Source organism: Watersipora subatra, chromosome 9 (assembly GCF_963576615.1).
Source record: "Watersipora subatra chromosome 9, tzWatSuba1.1, whole genome shotgun sequence".
NCBI lineage: Eukaryota > Metazoa > Bryozoa > Gymnolaemata > Cheilostomatida > Watersiporidae > Watersipora > Watersipora subatra.
Window position 1 is genome coordinate 17614158 of NC_088716.1, and position 27928 is coordinate 17642085.

Here is a 27928-nt window from a genome sequence, read left to right on the forward strand (position 1 = left end):
GGCTTACGTGATAAATTAATCAGGAACTTTTTTGCAGTTGATATATTTTAGTGGCTAGGACAACAACACATCGCTTGTATATACTTTGCCTTCAGGATGTTTCTAACCATAAAAACTATGGTATCTTTGCAAATGTCTGTTCTCTCTTTTTTCAAGTCTAATCTTTGTTTCTCATGTAGAAAGTTTAAGTCAAAGACACGTGCTTTTAAAAAATCCAATATATCATACAATATAGCTTTATTAGTTTCCAGTGGTCAATATTTGTTATATTGGACATAAACTCTGTACTAGGGTGAATGGGAATGTATGAATTGCAGGTAGTTAAAGGTAATATTATCTCAACCTTACACCTATAACTAGTCTTTCCTGTTGATTCCAATAGTTCAAACTGAAAGACAAATTTGCAAGTGGCATTGCTTGTAAGCTTAATAGTTGCAACTAACTCTAGCTTTTGCAAAGCAATACAGATATAATATTTGGACCTTATTGTAGTCTATGGTGGTACTAACTCGACGAGCTCTCAACTATGAAAAAACCTGGAGATGTCAAAACCATCCATCGGGTAGGTTCTCATGCTAGACTGATGTAGAACCTAAATAGGTTAGCTGTTGAATAGATGTATAATCTTTTTGCCATTGCTTTGCTATAGTTTAACAAAAGAAATAGTAAAAAAATGGCATCTACAGTTTCTTGTGAAAGTTTTAATCGGTTCATTGTCTTAAGACAATTTAATAGTTTATCACTTTTTTTTAGTTTCAACCGTTCTCTGAACGAATACAGTCAATCAGTGTAGATGTCTCCAGGAAGATAGAGAAGAGGACTGAGGTGCCCGAGGTATGTATTGTTTACATGTTCTGCTGTAATTCTCTAACAGTACTGCGGTGTACGCACTGTGATGTTTGGTTACAATCTGGTTGAAGGAATAATTCAGGCGTGTTATTTTCAAATATGGCATTTCAAATATGATCACAATTGTCACAATGGCAACAGTGATCGACTTGTTTATTGCGCCTCCGCCATTTGATGAGTATGTAATTTAAACATGAAAGTATATAAGCAATGACATTACAGAGTGCAACGTGCAAACAGGCAATATATAAATACTGAAGAATCTTTTGCACGCATCATATTGCATAAGTTGAGAATGGGATTAGAAATTGTTTTTATGACAGATAGGGTTATCCCGCTTTCTGACTATAAATACTACTGTATATTCAAATATGATTATATATACTATTGTATATTCAAATATGATCATATATACTACTGTATATTCAAATATGATCATATATACTACTGTATATTCAAATATGATCTTATATACTACTGTATATTCAAATATTATCATATATACTACTGTATATTCAAATATGATCATATATACCACTGTATATTCAAATATTATCATATATACTACTGTATATTCAAATATGATCATATATACTATTGTATATTCAAATATGATCGTATATACTATTGTATATTCAAATATGATCATATATACTACTGTATATTCAAATATGATCATATATACTACTGTATATTCAAATATTATCATATATACTACTGTATATTCAAATATTATCATATATACTACTGTATATTCAAATATTATCATATATATTCAAATATGATCATATATACTATTGTATATTCAAATATGATCGTATATACTATTGTATATTCAAATATGATCATATATACTACTGTATATTCAAATATTATCATATATACTACTGTATATTCAAATATGATCATATATACTATTGTATATTCAAATATGATCGTATATACTATTGTATATTCAAATATGGTCATATATACTACTGTATATTCAAATATGATCATATATACTACTGTATATTCAAATATGATCATATATACTACTGTATATTCCAATATGATCATATATATTACTGTATATTCAAATGTGATCATATATAGTACTCTATATTCAAATATGATCTTATATACTACTGTATATTCAAATATGATCATATATACTACTGTATATTCAAATATGATCTTTTATACTACTGTATATTCAAATATTATCATATATACTACTGTATATTCAAATATGATCATATATACCACTGTATATTCAAATATTATCATATATACTACTGTATATTCAAATATGATCATATATACTACTGCATATTCAAACATGATCATATATACTACTGTATATTCAAATATTATCATATATATTACTGCATATTCAAACATGATCATATATACTACTGTATATTCAAATATGATCATATATACTACTGTATATTCAAATATGATCATATATACTACTGTATATTCAAATATGATCACATATACTACTGTATATTCTAATATGATCAGATATATTACTGTATATTCAAATGTGATCATATATACTACTGTATATTCAAATATGATCATATATACTACTGTATATTCTAATATGATCATATATATTACTGTATATTCAAATGTGATCATATATACTACTGTATATTCAGATATGATCATATATACTACTGTATATTCTTATATGATCTTATATACTAATGTATATTCAAATATTATCATATATATTCAAATATAATCATATATACTACTGTATATTCAAATATTATCGTATATACTACTGTATATTCAAATATGATCATATATACTACTGTATATTCTAATATGATCATATATATTACTGTATATTCAAATGTGATCATATATACTACTGTATATTCAGATATGATCATATATACTACTGTATATTCTTATATGATCTTATATACTAATGTATATTCAAATATTATCATATATATTCAAATATAATCATATATACTACTGTATATTCAAATATTATCGTATATACTACTGTATATTCAAACATGATCATGTATACTACTGTATATTCTAATATGATCTTATATACTACTGTATATTCAAATATGATCACATATACTACTGTATATTCAAATATGATCATATATACTATTGTATATTCAAAAATGGTCATATATACTATTTTATATTCAATTATAATCATATATACTACTGTATATTCTAATATTATCTCTATTATGTTTTACCAACAAGAATGTTTTAAGTGCATTGCATCTTACTTCCATGTAGCTCTGATTGTTTCACATGACCCAGCCTATGCCTGAGTTCTGTGACTTTATGTCAGTTGTAAAGTGTTGATGCCTCATACTGCCTGTCTAATTCCAGGATGAAGAGACATTTTTTGCTGAGGGTCTTCTTAAATGGCGAGATTTAGACCAGACTGCCCATTTTAGTGAGTAGAGTATTTCCTTTTCTTTATGATGCTTCTCTTTGGTGCATCTATCCTAACATGCCGAACAGTCCAACAACTCTTAAAGTGGGATGTTCAAGCAACTAGAGATTGTTACTTGATCAGCCCCAGCCAGACATTATGCCCACCCTGACTTGTGCAGAATGTCTGGCTTTTAAAGATGTAGTTGCGTCAAAAATGAAATTAGGACCCATAAAAGGCTAAAACATCAGCTACAATTTGATGCCATTTTTGTCTTTGTAGACCAACCCTGTCCAGAGATATATGCGTTTGAATGAGGCCCTCTTTTAAAAAGCTCACGTTCCAGCGGGTGCCAATTTCGTGACGTCACTAGCTTGTTTTCTGAAACGAAACCACGAGCGATAAATATGAGTTCGCTTCGTTAGCAAATCACGATTGCGAAATTTTTATATAGACCGTAATAAATGTTATCACTCGTAAAACGCGTTGTCTGTGATCTCGAAGATTCTCATCGCTAGAGAATTCATGCTCATCGTTACTGATTCAACGCGTTTCAACAATTACTAAGTTATACATAGTTTTAAAATGGCTTCAAGTTCGAGCGACCGCTACTCAGAGTTATCTGAGCAACGTTTAGTAAAAGATTAGAGTAGACAGCCTATGGCCAAAGCTGACAGGCGTCAGCAGCGTTTTGCTGCAGAAGAAGACAGAATGGAGGTAAATTAACTTAGAGTCTTCTATACTTTAGTAAATGTAATATTTTTTATAGTCATAAATACATATACTAATTAATAAAATGATAATTCTTTGCTATCTCCAATCATCGTTTCATAGCTTATCTGCCGTTTTACCTAGCTATAATATTTTTTTCGAATTTTCTTTGGTAAATTAGAGTCATGATTACAAATTATTTTCACACGTAGGAAGTGGGTAAAATCGATTGATCATTGCAAATCTTTAATTTCCAGAACCAAAGCTTCGAATCGTTGGCTTGGCGTACTTGTGCCTTTATTAAATGTTTATTCGTTTTTAAAATTACACTCGCAATCTATTTAACTCCCAATTTGGAAGCTGTCAATAGATACGCTTTAGAATGACATATCTATGAATGACATATTTATTGCATCTACTTTGTTTACATTTACTTGTTTTACTGATTACAGAATGTTTATGTCGTCCCACCAGCCGAAGAAGCTTTGTCAGTGTGGAAACTGCTATAAAGGAGAAAGCAAGACTTGAATGCGTGCTGGATGATGTTTTGTTTGAGTTTGTTGCAGTAGATGAATTTGTCTTATTGTATCAGCTAATACTATGTGAGTGGCCACGACTTGATGAATATTTTTAATAAAAGCTTTATGCCGAGATGAAAATATTTTTGCTTGTAAAAATTATATAATAAAATAATATTGTTGAAGATAATGCAAAACATGATTTGCAGAATATTGTAGTGAATCGGATATGGTATATGGGTGTCCGCAGAACTGGAGAATGTGAGTTCAAATCCAGTTTGCAGCAGACTTCTCATCCTTAAAACTCTATCCCTGTCTATATTCTTTTCAAAGAGGTGGCTTGCTAGTAGTAAGAAACTAGTAAGAAACTAGTACGTAGGCAATAGGTAATAGGCGACATAATGTGGGCGGGGCTTATGGGAGGCTGTATATCGTTTATATGGGTAGCTGCAGAACTGTGCTGATACAAAGACCGCGTTCTACATAAAGTGACTAGACAGAATTACCGTAGACCGGTAGAATTGGTAGTCGGTACCCAAATGTTTACACAACATTTGGAGAAAGTGAGTAGAACAAACTTTCAATTTTCGTTATTTGAGGCCTTTTAAACATTCATAATAATGCATCTGTAGCAGGATTTAAAATTTTATTCTAGCCAACACGAGCAAATACAAAATAAGATATATGCCAATAGAGCCGCGTAAGACTAGACTTTTATCGCAAATAGCCGATGTGAATACGAGAGATAGAGAGAGGTTGCCAAACGCGTGACATCATTTTTGGCGAGGCTGGGCACGTTTTTGTGGCCTGAGCGTTTTTACGGTGATCAGATTTTTTCGGTTTTAATCTTCAAATATCTTGGCAATGCGATCGCGTAACACAACAAACAACATATCAACTGATAGAGAAAAAAAAATGCTTTTAATATCAACTTAAATTTTGACGCAACTACATCTTTAATTCACTATGTTTCCATGATGCGCAGTGCTTCGGAGTTGCGCTATCTCCGAATCATGGAAACGGCATCTTCGCACTGAAATCACTGCGCACTGATCAGTGCGAAGCCAGTGCAAATTCGCAGCAAGGAAACAGCGACTGCGCAGTGGCTGCGCATAGCTCTCCTGCCGTGGAGACGGATTCTTCGAGGGCCATAAACTAGCACAAAGGGCGTCCTGCTAATCTTGTTTTTTTACTATTCTTCCAATCTTCTTTCACCTAAATTTAATTATGGTCTGCATTCACGAGGATGATGAGGTGATTACTTTCCTGGACTTTGTTATCGATGCCAACACTTTTCGAAAAATAAGTGGCAAGTCCTAAATTAACGTTTAAATAATATATTACTTAAAAATACTTATTAAAAATATATTACTATGTAAAAAGTGTGTTAAGGTTTGTAAAACCTTGTGAATGTGTATTGTAAATAAAAGTATAAAGACGACAGAATCATAAAAAGACCGTTTATGACGTTCGGTATCCGTGATCGATTCTATTTCTCCAACAGGCGATTCGATTGATACAATTTCTCTTCTCTGGCTAATTTGCGGCATTTGCTGAAAACCACTGCGCAGCATGGAAACGTACAATCCCCTCGACTACGGAGGGGGCTGCTTCGCAGTACTGCGCACCATGGAAACATAGTCATTGTAATGTCTCCCCATCAAAAATATCACGCATATTGGGACCAGGCACTTTTCGTTAAAATTAAATAATGGCTGGTTTTTCTTCATACCTATAGTATGTCTAGTTTTCTCAGTAATTGACCTTGTATGGCATTTGTAGCCAAGTTCTACCAGTCTGTAGAAGGTTGTGCCGACACCTTTGCTCAGCTTGTGTACAATGAGAAGAAGGTTGTGGAGTCTTTGGTTGAACACCTGGGAGTTAAGGACAGCATGGCCTTAGAGGCTCTCTTAGAGTGAGTTCTTTGTGACATTTCTTCAAGTTCTGTTGTATTTATTTTTCTTCATTACGATATTTGTAGTCAGGTGTCAGTATTTGACTCACTTCTTTGACTGATCAGTTTATTCATGGGAACAGATTAGTGCTAGTAATTTAGAATATCAGAAGGCTTAAAAATTTCATGAAAACACAAAGATAGCTGTTTAAGTGCTCCTCCCTTAGCAAGCTCATAGAGTTATGAAGATGTTTGTTTCTTTCTCATTGAGCTCATAGAGTTATGAAGATGTTTGTCGCTTCCTTATTGACTTAATGAAATTTCGAATATTTGTCTGAAAACTGTAGTTACTTAAATTTATTCTGATCAGTACGTGACCAGTCTATTGAGAAACACTATTTCTCTTCGACAGCATCCAAGTTTTGTTTTATTCGCATCATAAACAATCTGAAATTATTAATAATGAAAAAAATACTTGTAAATATATTATTAATTATCAGTCATGAAAATAATGATTTAGGCCTCAATATTTCCGGCCACGCTTGCTGACCTGAAAGTCAGCAAGCAAGCCCTAGGGGTGAGCTATCTCAGGTTATCCAACAGATACTGTTTCAGTGACACTCTAAATTTAACAATACATCTTATCTCATGACTGGAACTCTATGGATGTTAAACTGGTAATAACAGGCAATAGATACAGCCACTTTATGTATAATCTGTCCCCTGTTTTAGTTTGGTAGTGCACCTAGCGCGTGACCTGCAAAAGGATTTTTATCCCCACTTTAAGAGGTTCTTCACCGCTATTGCTGTCATCTTGAACCGGTCTCACAAGTCCTGGGAAACACTTGAGCAGACTTTTTCTTGTCTGTCTCACCTCTTCAAAATTCTCTGGCGGAAAATGCTTCAGGACATAAAACAGGTAAAAATCTATGAATCACATGTCTTCTCCGTGTCATAGAGCTGTTACCGTGGGTTCTGTTATATAGTTTCTGAATGTTGTCCATTTACACATATTTTTACCTTACAGTTGGTTTGTTTTTTAATTCCATGGTATGAACTTTACATAGTGTTATCTTGTTATAATGTCAGCCAACTGTGGATTCTGTATAACAGAGTTCATAGTTTGGCATTTCATAGGTGAGATTAATTTTTTTGTAGATATGAAATCATAATCTCAATAGTGTGTTTATACTGATGACATGTGTTGACAGGTGGTAGCCCTTTATAGGCCTTTCCTCAGTGACAGCTGTCGGGATTACATTAGACGGTTTGCGGGAGAGAGTTTGAGTTATCTCATGAGGAAGGTGAGTTTTTCATTTTCTCTTTTAGTTTTACTAGTTTAAAGTTTGACCATTTTTTAATTATTTTTAATGACTTTTCTACCTTTCTACCTTGCGCTCAAATTTCTTTGATTTACTCAAAATGCCTTGTTTTGAGTTCATTTTAATGTATCAGTATTTGTTATGACGATTTTTTTTTTGGAAGTATAATATAGTTTTTTTACATTTTGGGCTTTTTACATTTACATATACATGCAGTTATTGTCTTCTGATATAAATTTGACTTGTGCAAATTCCACATTATGCATCCAAGGTAAGTTTTCAACATACAAAGTTTAAGGCTTTGTGAAACATCTTAAATGTGAAAGTCGAGAGGCTGAGGATGAAAATTATAAGTGAAGACATTAAATAACAACAAATTATGACATGTGTCATGAATATGCAAAGTCGAGTCAAACTTAACATGGAATAAGTCACAAATAAGTTACACTGTGTATCTCTATCACTACAAGGTAAAGGAAATGTAGCCATAAAATCTTTGTATTGATAATAACTTTATGTGTTTAGTTTCTTTACATATATTTTATAAAATGTGTTTTATTTAGTACTATGCATAATTTTATATAATATTATATGATAGTAAAATTATCTGTAGTACTTTTTACAGATTCTTTGCAGTTATATGGACTCGGAAACAAATTAAACAAATTTCAGTGTATTATAATAAGAATATCTTTCAACATATAATGGTTTCAACATACAAAGTATAGATCAAATTTTTTATGCCAAGTTGTGACTCTACTTTGCCTGACATTGTACTTCTAATATATTTCTTTATACAACATTCATAAAGCATTACTTGATACCATCATCCTTTCAGGTTAAAGATAGAAAGGGTCTCTTTAGCATTGTCTTCTCTTTGCTTGAAAAGTATCCAGATCTTGTTCCTGGAGTTGGAAATCTTATCTTTGAGATGGTGAAAGGTGCTAAAGGTCACTTTCATTCGTAAGTTTACTTACCTGATTTAGCTGAGAATTGTGGGATTTCTCACCTGTGTATGGTGTTTGGTGTATGTATATGCACCAATATATATGTATATAAAAATCTCAAAGTTTGTCTGTGTTTCGGTATGTCCAGCTATAGCTATTGAAATCTTGGAATTAAAAGGTCGCATCCTGCTGGATGTGATCTTGGAACTTCCCGTTCGCCAAGCAAATATCTTACCAATTAAATTACATGAGATAATTGGAATGATTGGACGATATATGTCGCTATGTGAGTGAAAATACGCTATCGTTCTCCATTGCGGTACAATGTCATTTAATGCTTGCTCTCACGGCTCTTACTAAAAAAAGCTTACTCAAATCGGTCATTGGTAATGTACCAGGATAATGGCATGTGGCAGGCAACTACATTACATTTCATTGTTTATAAGCTGGTTTTTATACCCGTGCAACGCTTGTCATTTTGCTAGTGTTTATATGTGCAATGTGTTTAGTGTGTGTGTTTGTGTATATATACAGTAATACTTCAACTTACGAGTGCTCCAACGTACGAGAAACTTGAGATACGAGCCAGCTTTTAAGCAAGTTTTAGCACTAACATACGAGCCATATTTGAGATACGAGCACGTGAGTCAGTTGCCAAGTATGCCGGAGGTGTTTTATGACAACAGCATCAATCTGTATTTTTCAACTGCGCAGGTTATACTTTTGTACCGTGTTTTTGTGCACGCTTTTCAGTGCAGAATTATGTGAATTAAAAGTACTGTGCGTAGACCGAAAGTTTGCCAGTAAAATGAAAAATAATGCAAAGAAAAAGCAAATGATATTAATTGATATTAAACGGAAAATTATTGAAAAATATGCGAAATGTGTATGCATGATTGAGCTAGCTCAACAATAGGACAGAAATACATCCACAATTATCAAACAGAAGGATTATATTCAGGGCATTTAGCTCGCAAAAGTACTAACCGTAGTTTCTAAACGGCGCGGCGATCTTCACCACCGCTGATGGAGAGACCGCTCAGGCATTGGATATAAGATAAACAATTGGCCGGTGACAGCGTAACTGAAACGAAGCTATTTGAAAAGGCCGTTGCTATCTATCAAAACTATAAAAATTGACATTCGGACAAGTTGGATAGTGGTCGCGCATTAAACGACGTGACGACACCTGTGACGACACCTGTGACGACACCTGTGTTCGTCCTAATCGCGACATGTTGAAAGGGCGACAAAGGCAAACGTCCTTAGATAGGTTCATCTTAAAACGGCCGGCTAGTCGTGAAAGCGAAACAAAGGAAAAATTAGCTAACTAGCGAGAAACTTCAAGCTATGAACGCCGAAGAAATTTTAATTACGTCAAGTTAAAAATGAAAGTTTGCTTTTAGATTTGCTTCTAAGTTTGTCTTTTAAGACAATGATAAAATCCAAATTTATCAGTCAAATGTTGTAATGAAGGATAACTTATATATCTCTCTCTGGCAAATGCTAGCGTTAGCTGCTATGGTATGTATTTAATTTTACATTTTAATTTAACACATTTCCTTGCATTATTTTTTATTTGTTGCTTTTTGAAAGCAAATGCTAAGTTAGGACAATAACCAACATGTTCTTTCTGTTACAATATCTTGTTTTGAGTGTTTTATTTGCATTTTACAGAGTATGGAAACCAATAAATATATATTTAATTGTACTATATATAAATAAATTGCACCAACATGCGAGTAAATTGACATACGAGCTCAGTCTCCGAACGCATTAAGCTCGTAAGTTGAAGTATGACTGTACACTAATATATTTGTATATATATTATAATATGATTGTATAAAGTGATAGTAGATTGTAAAAGAAATGTCTGTAAGCTGAAATATAAGATATGGATAAGATGGTGATATAGTTCTAATTCCCTTGAAGAGTCTGTCACAACTGTTTCTATTCTATAATTGGCTGAATTTATTCTCAAAAAATGCTGATCACCCGCTTTTTTCAATTGTGTCACAATGTTTCCTTGATTACGTCAACTCTTGCAGATGCACTCATGAGACTTTGGGTCATCTGCTGCGTACTGTCAGTGAGAAGGGTATCTCCAGCCTGCCATGGCATGCCTTGCAGGTGTCTTTCAACCTCATGGCTGAGCATGTAGACCAGACTAATGCAACTGCTCTCTGGACTGTTCTTCAGGTTGGCATCTTCATAAGATAGAGTGTGCTGCATGGTGTTTATGCCATTAAATCATTCTGGATTTTAGTAGAAGTCCAAACTGACTGAGAACAAACTATTTAAATTATTATTAGTAGATAGTCTGAGAAAGTTGAGTTTACTGGTTAGTAGCAGTAAGCCCTGTGATGCCTGAGGTTTTTCTCATGTTTAATCAGATAGCAAGTAGCGGTTTATGACAAAGTTTGATAAAAAAAATTTTTTACCCACTTAGCGGAAGGCACTAGTCACATGTCACATTTGGTTGAACTCGGTCAGAAAGAGTGGAACTGCCTAGCATTGACTAACACGCTATTTTTCTAAATATTTTCTATATACATTCAAACATGGATAACTCGCCCTCGGATAGCTCGAACACATGGTTAACTTGAACGGTTTATTTGGTCTGTTTCCACGTAATGATAAATTGCTTTAGATAAGTCGACCTCAACTTGGTTAACTCGAACAGTTTTTTGCCCAATGGCTACCGAAACGGTTGTTATCGCCTTAGAAAATCACTTTATTCCAAGCCATGGAGGTAAACCTCAACTTTTCATAATTCATAGGCATCGTTATTACCACCATCTGCAAAATATTTTTGTCAACGACTTTTCTAAAGGTTTGGTGAAATTTGATTTTTAACAAACATCCGCTTAGCGATGGCCCTTCGGAAGCAAGGAAAAGTGAGGTAACCTTCGCATAAACTTCAAGAAAAATTAGCAAAATTGATCTTGGTTAAAATGCTCAAAAGAAAAAGATGTCTTTTCTTCTGAGCATTTCAACAACGATCAAGTTTTGTCAATTTTAACCTAAAAAACGTCCTGGCAATAACATCACCTCAAACAACAAACCAATCTCAAGTGATAGAAAAATCTCTATACTTTTTGATAAAAACGTTTTAAACTTTACATTAGAAGCATTTAATTTGAAACAAGCCATTTGTGCTTTTGATTTATATTATAGTTTGTATACGTACATGTATCTACTAATAAATAAATACATGGACTTATGACTGTGCTCTGATAACTTGAACGCTCTGATCACTCGAACACTCTCACTCGGTCCCGTGAAGTTCGAGTTATCCATGTTTGACTATATTTTTTATATAATTTCAATTACCGTACTTGCCAAGTTTTAACAAGAGTGTGAAATCTCAAAATGGCTAAAAATTTTAATATCCTCTTAACTATTGAATGGAAACTGCTTGCTTGATTGAAACTTAAGGCTCATTTTTTTATTTCTAAAAACTGGTCAAATAAAATCTTTATTTGTGAGATCGTAACATGCATTTTAAAGATGACTTCTGAGTTTGACAGATGTGAATAAAGTTAATATATAGTCTTTCTCTCTTCCCTTTTCACTCCTTCTCTCTTTCCTTATTGCTTTACATTTCTCTTTCTGTTTTTTTTCATCACTACCTTTTTACGTCATCATTCTCCCCTCTTTATCAGCTGACCTTTCAAGTGTTCTATCTAAACAGGAGGAGATGAAGGCTTTATTAACAGCTGCTCCTATATCTTATGACAAGTTGGAATGTCTAGTTACACTCCTCTTCCATCTCATTGAGTTCAAGGGTGGCTGTTTACTGCCCCGTCTCTCCACTGACTGGTGTAAAGATACTGTGCTACCTTTACTAGAAACGATTGGTGAACAAGCAACATCTGAACAGTTTGTTTCTATGTAAGTTGGGTATGAGTGTTCAATCATATGTTAATGTACACCTTTTGCTCTCCTATAGGTCTTTTTCTATATTGCATTTTTAGAATATAGAATCGTGATATATCGCCAATCGTCTATTGATAGACAATTCGCGATCTAAATTTAATTCAGAATATATAATTAATAATAATATGGTGATATTATGAAAAAATTGTAAATTTTTGTTAACATTTGTTTGTGTATTTTGACCTGAGAAGAAACTATTTTGTGTTGGTGTCAATTAGAAACATTTTTTGTGAATGCCCGTGTGGGTAGAAGACCTTCAAATGAGCTCATTATAAGACTAGAGACCGTCGTTTGTTCCAGCATCACTCACTCTGAAAATCTTCAGGTGTTAGATAAATCGCCATTACGCGATTATATCATTTATATGATTGGCAATATATCTTTAAATGGTAGCGATTTTCTAATTGTTTCTTTTCAAATTCGCCACCAAACAATCAAATTGGCATCTCGGGAAGCTCTAAGAGCACCAACTGAGTTACAGTTTACATTCACAACAGATGTACGTATAAGTACACATTAGGATATTAGTGATGCAATACCAGAAAGTGTAAGTAGGTGCAGACAATTGCTAACTATAACTAAAGTATATAGTGTAGACAACTTCAACAACACAGTTTCAATCACCAGTTTCAAAACAGTTACAAAGTTTGCAAGTATGTCACCTTATTGGCAACAAGCTTCCACAGAGATGCTCTAGTAGTATCAACAGCTCTGGTTGAACCAGTGATTGAATAATTAGCCTGTGTTCCTCTAAATCTCCTTGTACGTTACTAAGATATAATGACTAGGATTCATATAATTTCTAAGATACAATGTAGTGCCTTCATGCAATTTGCTTCACGCTTGATATAAATAGCACTAATGATTGTTCTTTATTTGTAAATATTTTGTACAGCGTGTTGGGAAGTTTCTCCTCTCTACTCCTATGTGGTAAGACAACCATCGAAGTCTCGACCATCTCTCGATGCCTCTCCCTTGTCTATCGTTCGGAGTGCGTCAGGAATTTAAGCTGCATTTTCAGATTCACTGAAGCTATCTTTTCTTACGGCCAATTTGAGAAGGTAAAACTCTCTAAATATAGCCTCAGATACATTGATTTAGAAGTTTTAGATGATTTAAGCAAGGTTGTTAGAATTTTTCTCATTGTTTTCTTCTGAAGGTTGTGTAAGCATAAAAGTACCCGATGGTGATGAGACCGTATATTTATTCCTTAGAAACATTATGCATGACTATCGACGTCATTTGAGGACGCATTTTTTCCTGCTGAACATTTTCAACTGCGATCAGGATTTTAATCTTGAAATATCCTGGCAGTCAAATCATCTCAACCATCACAAACAAAGTCTCAAATGATGGAAAAATATTTAGACATTCTGACGAATATTTTTAAATTAGATGTCAGTTTAATGATGAGGTTTGTTTGACAAGCATCACAATTTTTACAGGGTGTCTTACACAAGTTAATGGACTTCTGTGATGACTGCTTGTGCGAAAGCCAGTATGGAGAAAATGTGGTAGACAACCAATCAGAAGTGGCAAATGTGGTAGACAACCAATCAGAAGTGCTGGCAGTTCTCAGTAAGCTGGTTGCGGATCGACGGCCAGAAAGAAGAGGTGGCCAGTATAAACCACAGGATGTATATCGTCTGAAGTCTAAGGGGGCTGAGATAACAAAGTTCTTGCACAAGATATTATCACAAAGAGAACTCAGCTATGAGTGTCTCCAGTTAACATGGTCTGCCCTTCACCTCCTTCCACACTCTACCAACCTAGTAGGTTGTTATCATATCTTTGTGTATTCATTTTAAATAGTATCATAATGTTTTGGTACATTCATAATCAACTGAAACATTAGTTGGATTAAGAGTATAGAAATGTGTGGATATATATCAATGCTTGATGTATGTGGATATACAGTCAAACATGGTTTACTCGCCCTTGGATAGCTCGAACACATGGTTAACTCGAATGGTTTTTCTGGTCCGCTCCCACGTAATGATAAGTCGCATTAGATGACTCGACCTCAACTCTGTTAACTCGAACAGTTTTTTGCCCAACAGCTACCGAAGCAATTGTTATCACTTTGGAAAATCACTTTATTCCAAGCCATAGAGGTAAACCTCAACTTTTCGTAGTTCATAGGCTTTGTTATTACCATCATCGGCAAACTATTTTTGTCAACGACTTTTCTAAAGGTTTGGTGAAATTTGATTTTTACCAAACATCCGCTTAGCGATGGCCCTTTGGAAGCAAGGAAAAGTGAGGCAACCTTTGCATAAACTTCAAGAAAAATTGGCAAAATTGATCTTGGTTAAAACGCTCAGAGAAAAGAGATGTCTTTTCTCCTGAGCATTTCAACAGCGATCAAGTTTGGCCGATTTTAATATAAAAAACGTCCCGGCAATAACATCACCTCAAACAGCAAACCAATCTCAAGCGATAGAAAAATCTCTATACTTCTTGATAAATAATTTTTAAACTTTAAATTAGAAGCATTTAATTTGAAACAAGCCTTTCATGCTGTTGACTTATATTATAGTTTGTATATATATACATATATCTACTAATGAATAAATAAATACATGGACTTGTGACAGTGCTCTGATAACTTGAATGCTCTGATAATTCGAACACTTTCGCTCGGTCCCGTGAAGTTTGAGTTATCCATGTTTGACTGTATATCTATGTTTCATATATCTGCTGGTATATTCAGGTTTAATATATATAATTATGGAGATGTATGAAGTCTAATCTACATATATTTGTTGTAATCTAGCGTGTATCTAGATGGTTTGTGTCTAAATAGAACGGCTCATCTGCTCGTTATTCCTTTGTGTTTTTACATCTGACATATTCCTATTGTTAATTATGGTGGCTATTTATCCAGGTTGATGCCAAAGATATGTTGAATGATTTGTTTTGTCACCTCTACACGACCTTGCTCGAAGACAAGTTGTCATCCAGTCAAGTTGGACTCGTAGCTAGTCAGAGCCTGCAGTGCTGTCTTTGGGCCGAGCTCTGTCCTGATATTATATCCGTTACAGATCTATTAAAGTAGGTAGTAGCGATATTTATGGTTCAGTCTTGTCAATTCACTCAACAACCTTCTACTTGTTTGAATATTTTTAGTACACTGATAATTTTATATAGTTAAATCACTCCACATACAAAGTTAATCTGTTCCAAAGTTTGCTTCATTTGTCAAAACCATTGTATGGTGGAACAAATAATCTTATAAGAATACATTGCATTTTGTTTAATGTTCTAGAGCCCAAAAAACAATAAATACTTGAAGTAATTACATATAGCATTGAATGTAATGCATTGAATATATTCAACAGCATATATTATATGTAAAAATTTAATTATTGAAGTACCCTAGGACACTTATGTATTCGCCTCATCTAACTTTCGCGTTTTCGCGGAGTCATCCTCTCGCGAAAATTTCATGTGCGAAACTAAACTATCATAACGAACGAGCGAAAACGCGAAATTAAATAGCTTTGTTTATTGATAGTCAGGCCTGTATTCACTGGTTGCAAGTTGGGGCGGCTAATGTTAGGCGACTAGTTATGAACACCTAGGGTGTGGAGGGGGGCGATGTAAGCCCCCAACAGGTTTCTCTCATGTAGGGCCTCAGCCGGGCCTCTCATGTGAAGTTTTAAAAAATTTTATCGGAAAGTATCAACCTTTTTCTATTTATTTATTTATTTGATCACACAAATGCTATTATTGCTTGTAGAAAATATCCGAGTTGTCCACAGGTTCTGAGGCTTTGCTCCCTGTACCTCACTTACCTCAAGTCTTCCTCCACAGACCGTGAGCACATGTTTGCTCTGCAGAAATTTGAGGAACTTTATCCACTTGTAAAAAGTAACATCAGCTCCCACAAATCACAGGTAGAGGGAAGTTGAATCCAAATATAGCTACATGTATGCAAATAGTGAATGTTTCTGAACATGTGGTTGTTTCCTCCATCAGCATCATGAAGTTGTCGAAAGTTCAAATCCCATTTCTAACCATCAAGGTCAGATTGAGGGAAGTTGTCTGACCAATGATCTTTCTTTGAAGGGATTGCGACTCCAACTTTGCTGCTGGTTGTATACGCAAAACATTCCCATTTTACGCGCCAGAATTGCTAAACTGTCGGAAAAATCAGTCATGTCTCTTTCTGACATTTTAGAAATATTTTTGGCAAACAGCATTTCAGTGTCTTTATGATTTTGACACAACATAATAAGCACACCAACTGCCAAATTTGAACTCGGGTGAAAAAATCTTTGAATCCTATGGTGAAATAAAATTTGCATAGTTAGGTGAAAAAGTCATCATGTTCCACTTCATAAGATAAAAACATTGTATATCAGGGCAATCGTATCCTGAGGGTGTCCTGTATTTATTATCATTTATCATATTACTGTGTTATTTTGTCATTATTCGTGTTGTTAGTTTCTTTGTGTATAAACTGTGTATACTCCATGTTATATATAATATATACTGTAATATATACAGTATTAGATATGTATTATATGTATAATATATATTATATGTATAATATATATTATATGTACAATATATATTATATGTATAATATATTATACATAATATTAATTAATTTATTAATATTAATTTAATATTAATAAATAAATAATATTTATTTATCAATATTAAATTAATATTTAATATTAATTTAATATTAATAATTAAATATTAATTATTAAGATTATAATAATAATATAACGGCGGAGTTAATAAATAATAATATTTATAATATTATTATTTATTAATTCCGCCGTGTTTTGGTTTCATAGTGCTAGAACGGATTAATACGTGTTACATGTACAGTGGAACCTTGGTTCTCGAACATAATCCGTTCCAGAGGTTTGTTCGAAAACCGAGTTGTTCGAGATCCACAAAAAATTATTCCCATTAAAATTAATATACGTGTATTTTAATCCGTTCCAAGTTGAGAAAACAACTTCTAACGGATTTTTCTAACATTCTACACCATAAACTGTACTGTATACTACATACCATAATTAAAAATGAGTAGATATAGATCGCGTTTAATTTTATTAAAATATTTTTTATCTTCGATGATAAAAAAGAAAACAACAAGTAAACATTTCGTACTGTATGTTTTGCTCCTAACACATCTAAAACATTCTAGGTTAAAATACAAGACCAAAAATTGCAGAAATTGATAATGAAACAGCAAAACAGTGCAACAGATCAGTTACATCAAAAATCGTGTGAAAAAGAAAATATAAACAATATTGGCGCATTTACTCCACATATTTGAAGGAGAATCCTCCTCCAAAACAATTTCGGGTAACTCGACTGGAGGAGTTGTCTCGCTAGCAAATCTCTTTGGTAGAGGGATTTGTCTCTTCGTCCCAGATGGTTCCTTCCTTTATGTAAAGAATTTATGAAGCGTAACTTGCTTCTCTCTTTGTTAACGAATGTTTCCATGCTGTTTCCGGAGCTGTTCCGAATGTTTAATTCCAATTTACATGCTCCGATTCGGTCAAGAACCGAATTTATGTTCGAGATCCGACACAAACAAATCTCCAATTTTTTGGTCGAAAACCGAGTTGGTCGAGAACCGAGGCTCCACTGTATTTAAATGGAAAAAATGCTTTGAGATACAATTTTTTGGTATACTATAATGATGGTAATGGAACAAATTGAATTTGTATGTCAAGGTTACACTGTAGTAGTAACTAGTAGTCGGTAGGTAGTAACTGCTAGTGACTGACTACTAGTAGCAAGTTATCTGTGAGTATTAATAGAATTAGTTCTCTTATAATGTTACATCATGGTTTGTATTTGCATGAACTTACCAATATTGACACACAAACCATCTCCTTCTGTATTGCTTATTGTGTTTAGTGGCGTTTCTGAGAGTTACTTTTTGATACAGGTCCGTCTGCTGACCTTTCAACTTTTGTCACTGTTTGACGTTGGAGAAAGAGGAGTGAAAACTGATGCCGAATTGGAATCAGATCAAGATGAGCGTCTGGGAATATTCGAACTTTGTCTGCAGGCTGAGGAAAAGGAGGCGACTCTCACTAACTACAGGTAGCTGGTGCCACCCTCATATATATCACTATATGTAGCATGAGTATTATATATATATATATATATATAGTATATGTGGTTTACACTGTAAAGTAAAGTGCTCAATAATCGAGTCAATTAAAGCTGTGTATGAAGTTTACTAAAAACTACAGGTTAAAATCATTACTACTATTAGTTTCATGCAATCGCGTCGCAATCTTCAGGTAGAAGATTCTATCTGAAGATTGCAACGTGGTTGCATGAAACTAATAGTAGTAATGATTTCAACCTGTAGTTTTTAATAAACTTTATATATATATATATACACTCATGCTACAGACAGTACTGTTTCGGCTATTCGAGCCTTATCATTGCAGCTCAGAGCAGGCAAGGGACACAAATCCCATTACCAATTATATATATATATACAGTCAGATATAGATAACTCAAACTTCACGGGACCGAGTGAAAGTGTTCGATTTATCAGAGCGTTCAAGTTATCAGAGCACTGTCACCAGTACATGTATTTATTTATTAGTAGATATATGTACATATACAAACTATAATATAAGTCAACAGCATGAAAGGTTTGTTTCAAATTAAATGCTTGAATATTTATCAAAAAGCATAGATTTTTCTATCACTTGAGATTGGTTTGTTGTTTGAGGTGATGTTATTGCCGGGACGTTTTCAAAACATCTTCTTTCTCTGAGCGTTTTAACCAAGATCAATTTTGCCAATTTTTCTTGAAGTTCATGCGAAGGTTACCTCACTTTTCCTTGCTTCCGAAGGGCCATCGCTAAGAGGATGTTTGGTAAAACTCAAATTTCACCAAACCTTTAGAAAAGTCGTTGACAAACATATTTTGCCGATTATGGTAATAACGAAGCCTATGAACTACGAAAGATTGAGGTTTACCTCTATGGCTTGGAATAAAGTGATTTTCTAAAGTGATAACAACCGTTTCGGTAGCCGTTGGGCAAAAAACTGTTCGATTTAACAGAGTTGAGGTCGAGTTATCTAAAGCAATTTATCATTAGGTGGGAGCAGACCAAAAAAACCGTTTGAGTCAACCATGTGTTCGAGCTATCCGAGGGCGAGTTATCCATGTTTGACTGTATATATATACATGTATATACTCATGCTACAGACAGTACTGTTTCGGCTATTGAAGCCTCATCAGTGCAGCTCAGAGCAGGCAAGGGACACAAATCCCATTACCAATGAAAGTTGACTTCTTGCCATGAAACAACTAAGTTGCCTCACAGACTTTAATAAAGTCGATGTGCTGACACCAGAGTGCTCAACCCACAAGTGATGAGCTTTGCACAAAGGCTAATGCTGCCGCGCCTCTCACAGAGTGCTCAACCAAACCGAAGTGAGGGAGCATATACAAATACATATATATAAATGTGATATATGTAATAGTATATCACATTTATGGCCGATGTGGCAGATTCTTTATGGCTTCACTGAGTGCAATAGTTTCTTTTCTATTGAAATATGCTTTTGTTTTGAAGAGCAAATATCGATTGTAAAAAACTGTCTTCCACACAGTGTTTTATGTGTTTATTATGGCTCTGACAGGTTTTAATAATATAATGTTTGTTTGTGGTGTGATGCAATCATGACTCAAAATATTGTGGGATGCGTGTAAACAAACTAATGTTATCGCAGTAGGAATTTTTGCCGAAGACTTTGTTGCGGCGCTATTTTTACACTGAATAAATTATTTGTGCTTATATACAGTAAAGAAATAGCACAGTGATAATAACAAGAAAATGCTAAGTAAGCATTATTTAATTTATGAGACAAATGAAAATAGACATATACAGAAGAAAATTGCCTGTTATTTCATTTGGGTTCAGCATATTTTATTAGTTAAGCTTAGTATATCACTCAGTATATCAAAATAGCACATCATCTATTCACTGGAGCCTGTATATAATGATGTTATTCTCTGTGCATATGTTGTATAGTGTCGCTCCTACAGCAAGATCTTTAACAGTTTGGTATTTTAACAATAGTATCTATTATCTTTCTTCACATAGTTAGACATCATCTGAAAAGAAATAATTTATTGCAGAGAAAAGCTACGAGTGTTGAGAGAGCTTCACTATGACCTCATCATGCCACGTCTTCCCTCCGATGGCACACTCAATGATGTTCCTCTACTCTACCTTTCAGCTGTTCTGTATGTTAATTTCTCTATGCTTTGGCCTGAGGTGCTGACTCTCATGGAGAGCCATGGTAATTCACTCACTCAGGAGACACTCTGGACTTGCTATGACGGGATACTAACTACAGCTGCTCACAATTGCACAGGTTTGTCTGCATCATTTAGCTCTGATTGGTTAGTTCATGGTGCCAGAGGTCGTGGCTTTACGTAATGTCAATATTCTAATGATTTATGTAATTCTGGCACACAACAGTTGAAATAAAAATTCAACGCTGTTCAAGTTATTTGTGTGGTTTTATATTATTCCACAAGTTCTTAGATTCATGTTCACATTTGTTAGGTTTCTCTTCTCAAGATGGGTTTTTAATAATCAACTGAGGGTGACTCGGGGCAAAATTTCATTTGTCCTCCTGAAGCTGTTGTAACAATATTTTTGTTCATTATAATCGTCAGGCTATTAGCTTTCTTTTAAGCGCAAACATTTTATTTTAATGTATTGACCATAGTTCAGGATATACTCTGTGACTTTTTATTTAATGAGATCTCCATACTCTGCTGATAGTAGAGACACTTTGTTCACTAGTTGTAACAGAGCCACCTTCAGAGGACACAGAGTGTGAAGAGCCTTCTCCTCTGCTAGAGATCTACCACCAGGTGGAGTCTTATCATACGAATGACTCTGATAGAGCTGATTTCCACAACCAAAGGCTGCTCCTCTGGAGGGCCCTGCAGAACTTCTCTCATAGCTTTGAGCAGCACTCAGCCATTTTTGTGGGGCTTTTTTTCCAGTTTCTCAAGTAAGTTTGGTGGAACCCACATCCTACTTGTCTCTTAGACTGGCTAGTGCTAAAATCAAATAATCAACTTTGTTTACGTGTCACGTGGTAATGTTTATGCTTGCATTATACTCTCATAAAGTCATAACAGGTGTTAGATTCATTGCTGGATTAGTTGAAAGTGATTTTGGTGCTTGGTTAGTTTACTCAGGCTAGTCAAAGAGAAACTTACACAAAATTTTAGTTGCGTTTATCAGAAAGTATCAGTATTTTTCTATGTTTGCGATTGTTTTTGATGTGTGAGGTGATCTGACTGTCAGGATATTTCAAGACAAAAATGGACAAAATTTGATGTTAAAATGTGGGTTAAAACGCTCAGATCAAGCGAAGGTGTTATTAGGATGTCTATAGTTGCAAAGAGACCAACAGATTAGAGATGCTTCACTTGTGTTTACTTTCCATCTCATTTTTCTTTCTATTAATCATATTATATTGTATTAATTCTTTATTATTTTTATATTTGTGTAGTGATGAGTACTACATATCAGCCTTCTATGATGCACCGACAGAGGACATTCGAAGATTTCAACAGACTGAGTCTATGGAGACAGATGAAGCAGGTGAAAGCTTAGCTGATGGTAAAGAAAAGAGGACTGAAGGAGACCAGGTATTTTGGTTTGCAGCATTAGGAGTTGCTTACTCTTGAAAAATGCTCTTTTTGAAGTAGGCAACTAAAAGTTGAAATTCTGTTATGTTAGTGTAGTTACAAGATTTAAAAAGTAGACAAGTAGCAAAGGTAATATGCACTATGCTCTGCCTAAGAGGTGAACTTACACAAGATTTCAGTAAGTATTGGTATTTTTCTATCATTTGCGATTGTTTTTGATGTTTGAGGTGATTTGACTGCCAGAATGTTTCAAGACTAAAATCGATAAAACTTGATTGTGGTTAGAATGCTCAGAAGAAAAATAGGTTCAAAATGACATCACTAGTATCGACAGTTGATATTGGCTATTGCATTCAAGCATTACCCGTCGCAATTCATCGGCGTCGTTACAACCATAGACATCATAATCACACTTTCGCTTGATATGTGTGTTTTAACCCCATCAAGTTTTGTTGATTTTAATCTTGAAACATTCTGTCAGTCAGATCACTTAAACCATAAAAACGATCGCAAGTGATAAAAAATAATTATACTTTCTGATAGTCTACTAAAGTTTTGTGTAAATTTATCTTTAAGCAGAGTCTTGTATGTTGAATCACTAAATTTTAAGTTTCTTGAATCATCAGTTTTCGTGTAACTCACTAAAATTTCCATGCATATTTGTACACGAGCGTTAACAAGGTGTTAAAAACTTGTTAACAGTATGATGTTAACCGCAGTTTCTCCTGGACATGGCCCAGCAGGCTTTTAACAACAGGAAAAGTCTATCAACAAATCTGAATACACTTTGATAGCAGTATGATAGCGTTAGGAATATGGTTATCTCTGCTCCATGCTGCATTTCCAATATATAGTCTGCTTCAGTATTTCAGGATTTTCAGGTCTTATTAATAGAAAGGTCAAAGTTGTAGTTGAACATAATTTCACTCTGTGTAACAAGCAATACTATGCTGCAGGTACAAGAACAGCGGAAGAAGAGAACCAAGGTTATACATGAGACATTGATAACCAAGCTCACCTTATTTTCCAAATTTCAACATCCTATGAGAATAAGTCAGGAGCCAAGGCTAACCAAGCTCTATAATGACCTGTTACTGCACAGAGACATGACAATCCAACAGGTACTAAAGCTAGGTAGTGTAGCGTGTATTATTGTTTGTTGGGAGTTGTCTGTGGCTGACCTTTTATTTTATGAGAGCAGTTTTAAAAACGCTGTCCTATATACACATAGTTTGCCTGCTGTTAGTAGTTTGATTGAAAATGTCATTCATGATGTGTGTACCATGGCAGAATAAGAGTAAATTTTATCTTGTCGCCGGTATTGAACTGTGAAATACATCTATGGCAGGTTCTATGAAAAGTGGGAAGTTTCACTCAAGAGTATTGCAATGTTTTCTTAAGCTTTCATCTAGGCGATTGTATTTGCTTTTTTGAAAGATTTAAAAACCCTGCAAAAAGGTTTTTTGAAAAACCTTTCAAAAAACTAAAAATTCAAAAAAAAAAAACAACTGAAAATCATTTTTAGTTGAAAACAATTGTTTTACGTGGTTTAAAATAAGTAGATGCAAAATGATTTACTGAGTTTGTATACTCGAGAAAAATACTGTCTATGCAATGAAATCGGTGGATATTGTGACGAACGAAGATTTTATACCACTTGATCTTATTTACTAGGGGCCTAAAACTAAGGCGACTTGTCACTGGAGTGAGTTGTGAAAGGCATTAGTATGATGAGGTGATGGGTTACAGTTAGAGTCAACAGTAGTTACTGAATATAAACAATTTTGGTTTTATCCATTTTATGCTTCTTCGCAATACATGTAGGGCTCACTTAACAATGGTTAGGAGTTATGATATTGTGTTATAAATTGTGGAATTAGTTCACAAATTCGCTTAAAGAATCGAAAGTGAAATGAAAAGAAAATATATTTTTGAAAACCATTAAAGTGATGGTGAATGTTTAGATATTAAACATCTACGCTAGCCATGGCATTTTTGTTATGCACTTACCATACACTTATAGCAGCTGTTTAGGCATTTATCCTACCGGTTGTCACGCTAATATCTGCTCTCGTGGAAGCTTTATCAAAAAGACCTATGATAAATGCAAATGCGACGCGAAAAGTGAAATAACAAGAAAGTAAACATGAAAAATAGGTAAAAATACATAACATCTATCACAATATACTCTACTATAGCCTAACACTTGTTTACATGCAAAAGCTAATTGAAAAAGAAGTTTAATGTACAGTCAAACATGGATAACTCGTCCACGGATAGCTCGAAAAAATGGTTAATTCGAACATTTCCTTTGGTCCGTTCCCACGTAATGATAAATTGCTATAGATAACTCGAATTCAACACTGTTAATTCGAACTGTTTTTTTGCCCAACAGCTACCGAAACGGTTGTTTTCGCTTTAGAAAATCACTTTATTCAAAGCCATAGAGGTAAACTTCATCTTTTCGTAATTCATAAGCGTCGTTATTACCACCATCGGCAAAATATTTTTGTCAACGACTTTTCTAAAAGTTTGGTGAAATTTGATTTATACAGCGATACGATGAATAGCACGGGCTAGCCGGGTCACGCGCGCAAGAATTTTCGCCACGCACATACAAAACAAAAATCGCATGTTGTTTTGTATGTGCGTGGCGAAAATCCTTGAGAGCGTGACTCGGCTAACCCGTGATGAATAGTTTTCCGACGTTGATTCCGTGTTGAATCAACGTCGGAATGTTGAATGTTTAAAACGTCTTAAAAAATGTTGTAATTAAACGTATACGTTGTCTGAGCTACAAAAAACTATTCATCGTTTGACCTAAACACAGAATACGTGTGTACATTCAATAAGTATCTATTAAAAAAGCGTGAGTGATATAGAATGTACCGTAAAACCTCGTAAAACTTCTAATTGAACTGCCTCGGAGTGTTGCTCTTAACGAATCCCAGGTAAAGTAAAGTAATCTGCATAAACTTCAAGAAAAAACGGCAAAATTGATGGTGGGTAAAACCCCAAAAGAAAAAAATGTCTTTTCTTTTGAGCATTTCAACAACGATCAAGTTTTGCCAATGTCAATCTGAAAAACGTCCTGGCAATAACATCACCTCAAACAACAAACCAATCTCAAGTGATAGAAAAATCTCTATACTTTTTCATGAAAACGTTTTAAACTTTACATTAGAAGCATTTAATTTGAAACAAGCCATTTGTGCTTTTGATTTATATTATAGTTTGTATATGTACATGTATCTACTAATAAATAAGTAAATATATGGACTTGTGACAGTGCTCTGATAACTTGAATGCTCTGATAATTCGAACACTTTTGCTCGGTCCCTTGAAGTTCGAGTTATCCATGTTTGACTGTATTTGTAAAAAGTTTTCATTTATTACTAAATAAAAGTCACTAGAAAATTGAATTAATAAGAAAGAATAAACTCGAAACTATAAAATAAATTAACCCTTTGAAGCCGTTCTTGTCAGTGTGTGTCAGTAACACTGGAAAACCTGTTGTCCAACGATCTGAAATTTTTAAACTTTTTATTAAATATATCTAAATGTGCTCATAATGCAATGATATTTGGTAAAACACTAGTCCAGGGGTCGGCAACTTGCGGCTCCGGAGCCGCATGCGGCTCTTTCATCCCCTCGCTGCGGCTCCTTCTGACTTTAGAATTTACTCCTTTTATTACCATATGCCAAGTAATTCATAAAAACATAGAAATTTTATCACTAGATTTTGTAATATAATTTTAAAACTGGTAAGTATGGTGATAAATCAAACATTGTCGCTTGGTAAGCGTCGTTATTTACATTATGTTGTATTATTAGTACCTCATCACATGATCGTCACGTGACTGTAACATAAAAGTACCGAAAAACGTACCAGCGATCTCGCGCGGAATGTCAGATCGCTACAAGATACCTCCTGATATTATGTCAATGAACTGGGTTAATTAAACAATTACAAATCTAGTAAGGCCGGTCAGCCACTTAGGTCTGCAATATCGGCAACAACACTACTGACAAACAATAACACTAATACAGGTAGTACACTTCATAACAATTTATGCGCCAATAAAACCACCGAAATTATTTTATTGTTTTTGCAAAAGTGTAATTTTGTTTTCTCAGCAATTAAATCATTATACATGCCACAACTTTACGTTTTATGATGTAAACATTGTATAAAAACATTTAAAGCTAAACACAAAAGTTACATGGGGTGTTTATTTATTTTTTAATTTGAAACATGAAAGGGGGTTTGTGACTCCCACTGCATTTTTTCCTGTGGAAAACGGGCCCAAATGGCTCTTTGAGTGGAAAAGGTTGCCAACCCCTGCACTAGTCAAAAGTCGAGTAACCCCCAGCAAATGTCATCAAACAGAAAAAATTGTACGATTTTAAAAACTCGGAAAAATATTTACAGTAGTATCATATCTATTGAGCACACGTTCATCATCATTTCATGACTCAAAATAAACTGGAAAATTATATAATGTTATAAAATTATATTTAGTATCATAAAATTCTTCATTTGCATCACAATCATCCATGATCTACCAACGAATGAGTCATATCGATTTTTTTGCGATATCGTTCTAATAAAATTGTTTATTATAACGAAGGACGTAGATGAAGATATTTGAAAACTGCTACAAATAGAAGTGAAATTTCTGGTCTAACTCTAAATTTTCCTATACAACAATTAATTTGATTGGTTTACGTTGTTACTTTGAAACAGCTTTTGTAAACAGAGTCATGGGAATGCCGGTATTCTGGCTGCTAATGTTTCTGACACACCCTGCGCAATGCCAGAATGACGACTGTTAAAGTTCTAAGGGTTAAATGTTTAATTCAATTTTGATTTAATAGTTTTCATTGGTAATTACAAAAATACATTTGCAGTTGTTAAAACCATTCTGTGTACCGTGTAAGGCCTAAGGCCATGCGTTTCCTGACACTCAGGAACAGGTGGATTTTGTTTCAGCCGTATTAAAACTAGTATAAGACAAACTCCTAGGGAATTAATTTGGAGAAACTTAGATATGCTGTCGGGACTTGAAAGTTTCAAACACTTGGGAACACATGCTAGCAAATAAATAATCTAAAACCGAAATTAATAGGTTTCATTTGAAAGAAAATGTAGTTATCTAGCAGACCTGTGGACATAGACTGATCTCTGTTTTTGCTAAATAACTGTTTGTTACTTGTCATTACTGGTAGACCATTAACAAGATATCCTGTAAATGTCATGACTGGCATGACATGTCGGTGCTTGCAGGTGGCTCTGAAGTGTCTCATGACGTACAAGAAGAAGCACCTGACACAGTATCATGAGAATCTGGAACGACTACTGAATGAGAACACATTCCGCGCAGAGCTGACCCTCTTCAGCATAGACGCGGCGACGAGCGTGGTGAAGGCAGTGGATAGGCCTACAGTCATGCCTGTGCTCATGAGAATACTCTATGGTTAGTCAAAACTCTCTAGTATTCTCCTCTATGATTCATACTTCCTTTGATGTTAGCGCCGCATTCTTACTCGTTTGTTAAGGCTGGTTCACGCTTGGCCGCGGTGTGTCTAGATTGTCCTCTCAGCGATTATTCCGTCGACTGTGTACCGTGCACTGATGGCATCGCCAAAGCATTGTGAA

General features: G+C 34.4%; 1 protein-coding gene across 1 annotated transcript; it reads left to right on the forward strand.

Annotated features, from left to right (window-relative positions):
- The first annotated feature begins 486 nt into the window (after nucleotides 1–486).
- On the forward strand, nucleotides 487–27927 carry LOC137404849 (small subunit processome component 20 homolog). Its single transcript, XM_068091077.1, has 20 exons — nucleotides 487–562; nucleotides 754–834; nucleotides 3211–3277; nucleotides 6268–6400; nucleotides 7112–7298; nucleotides 7591–7683; nucleotides 8540–8664; nucleotides 10697–10847; nucleotides 12343–12542; nucleotides 13483–13648; nucleotides 14033–14359; nucleotides 15475–15641; nucleotides 16330–16486; nucleotides 18511–18668; nucleotides 20734–20972; nucleotides 21410–21623; nucleotides 22131–22269; nucleotides 23226–23390; nucleotides 27557–27746; nucleotides 27860–27927. The coding sequence occupies exons 1-20, from the start codon at nucleotides 527–529 to the stop codon at nucleotides 27925–27927; spliced, it is 3063 nt and encodes a 1020-aa protein (XP_067947178.1). The 5' UTR covers nucleotides 487–526.
- Nucleotide 27928: the final 1 nt, after the last annotated feature.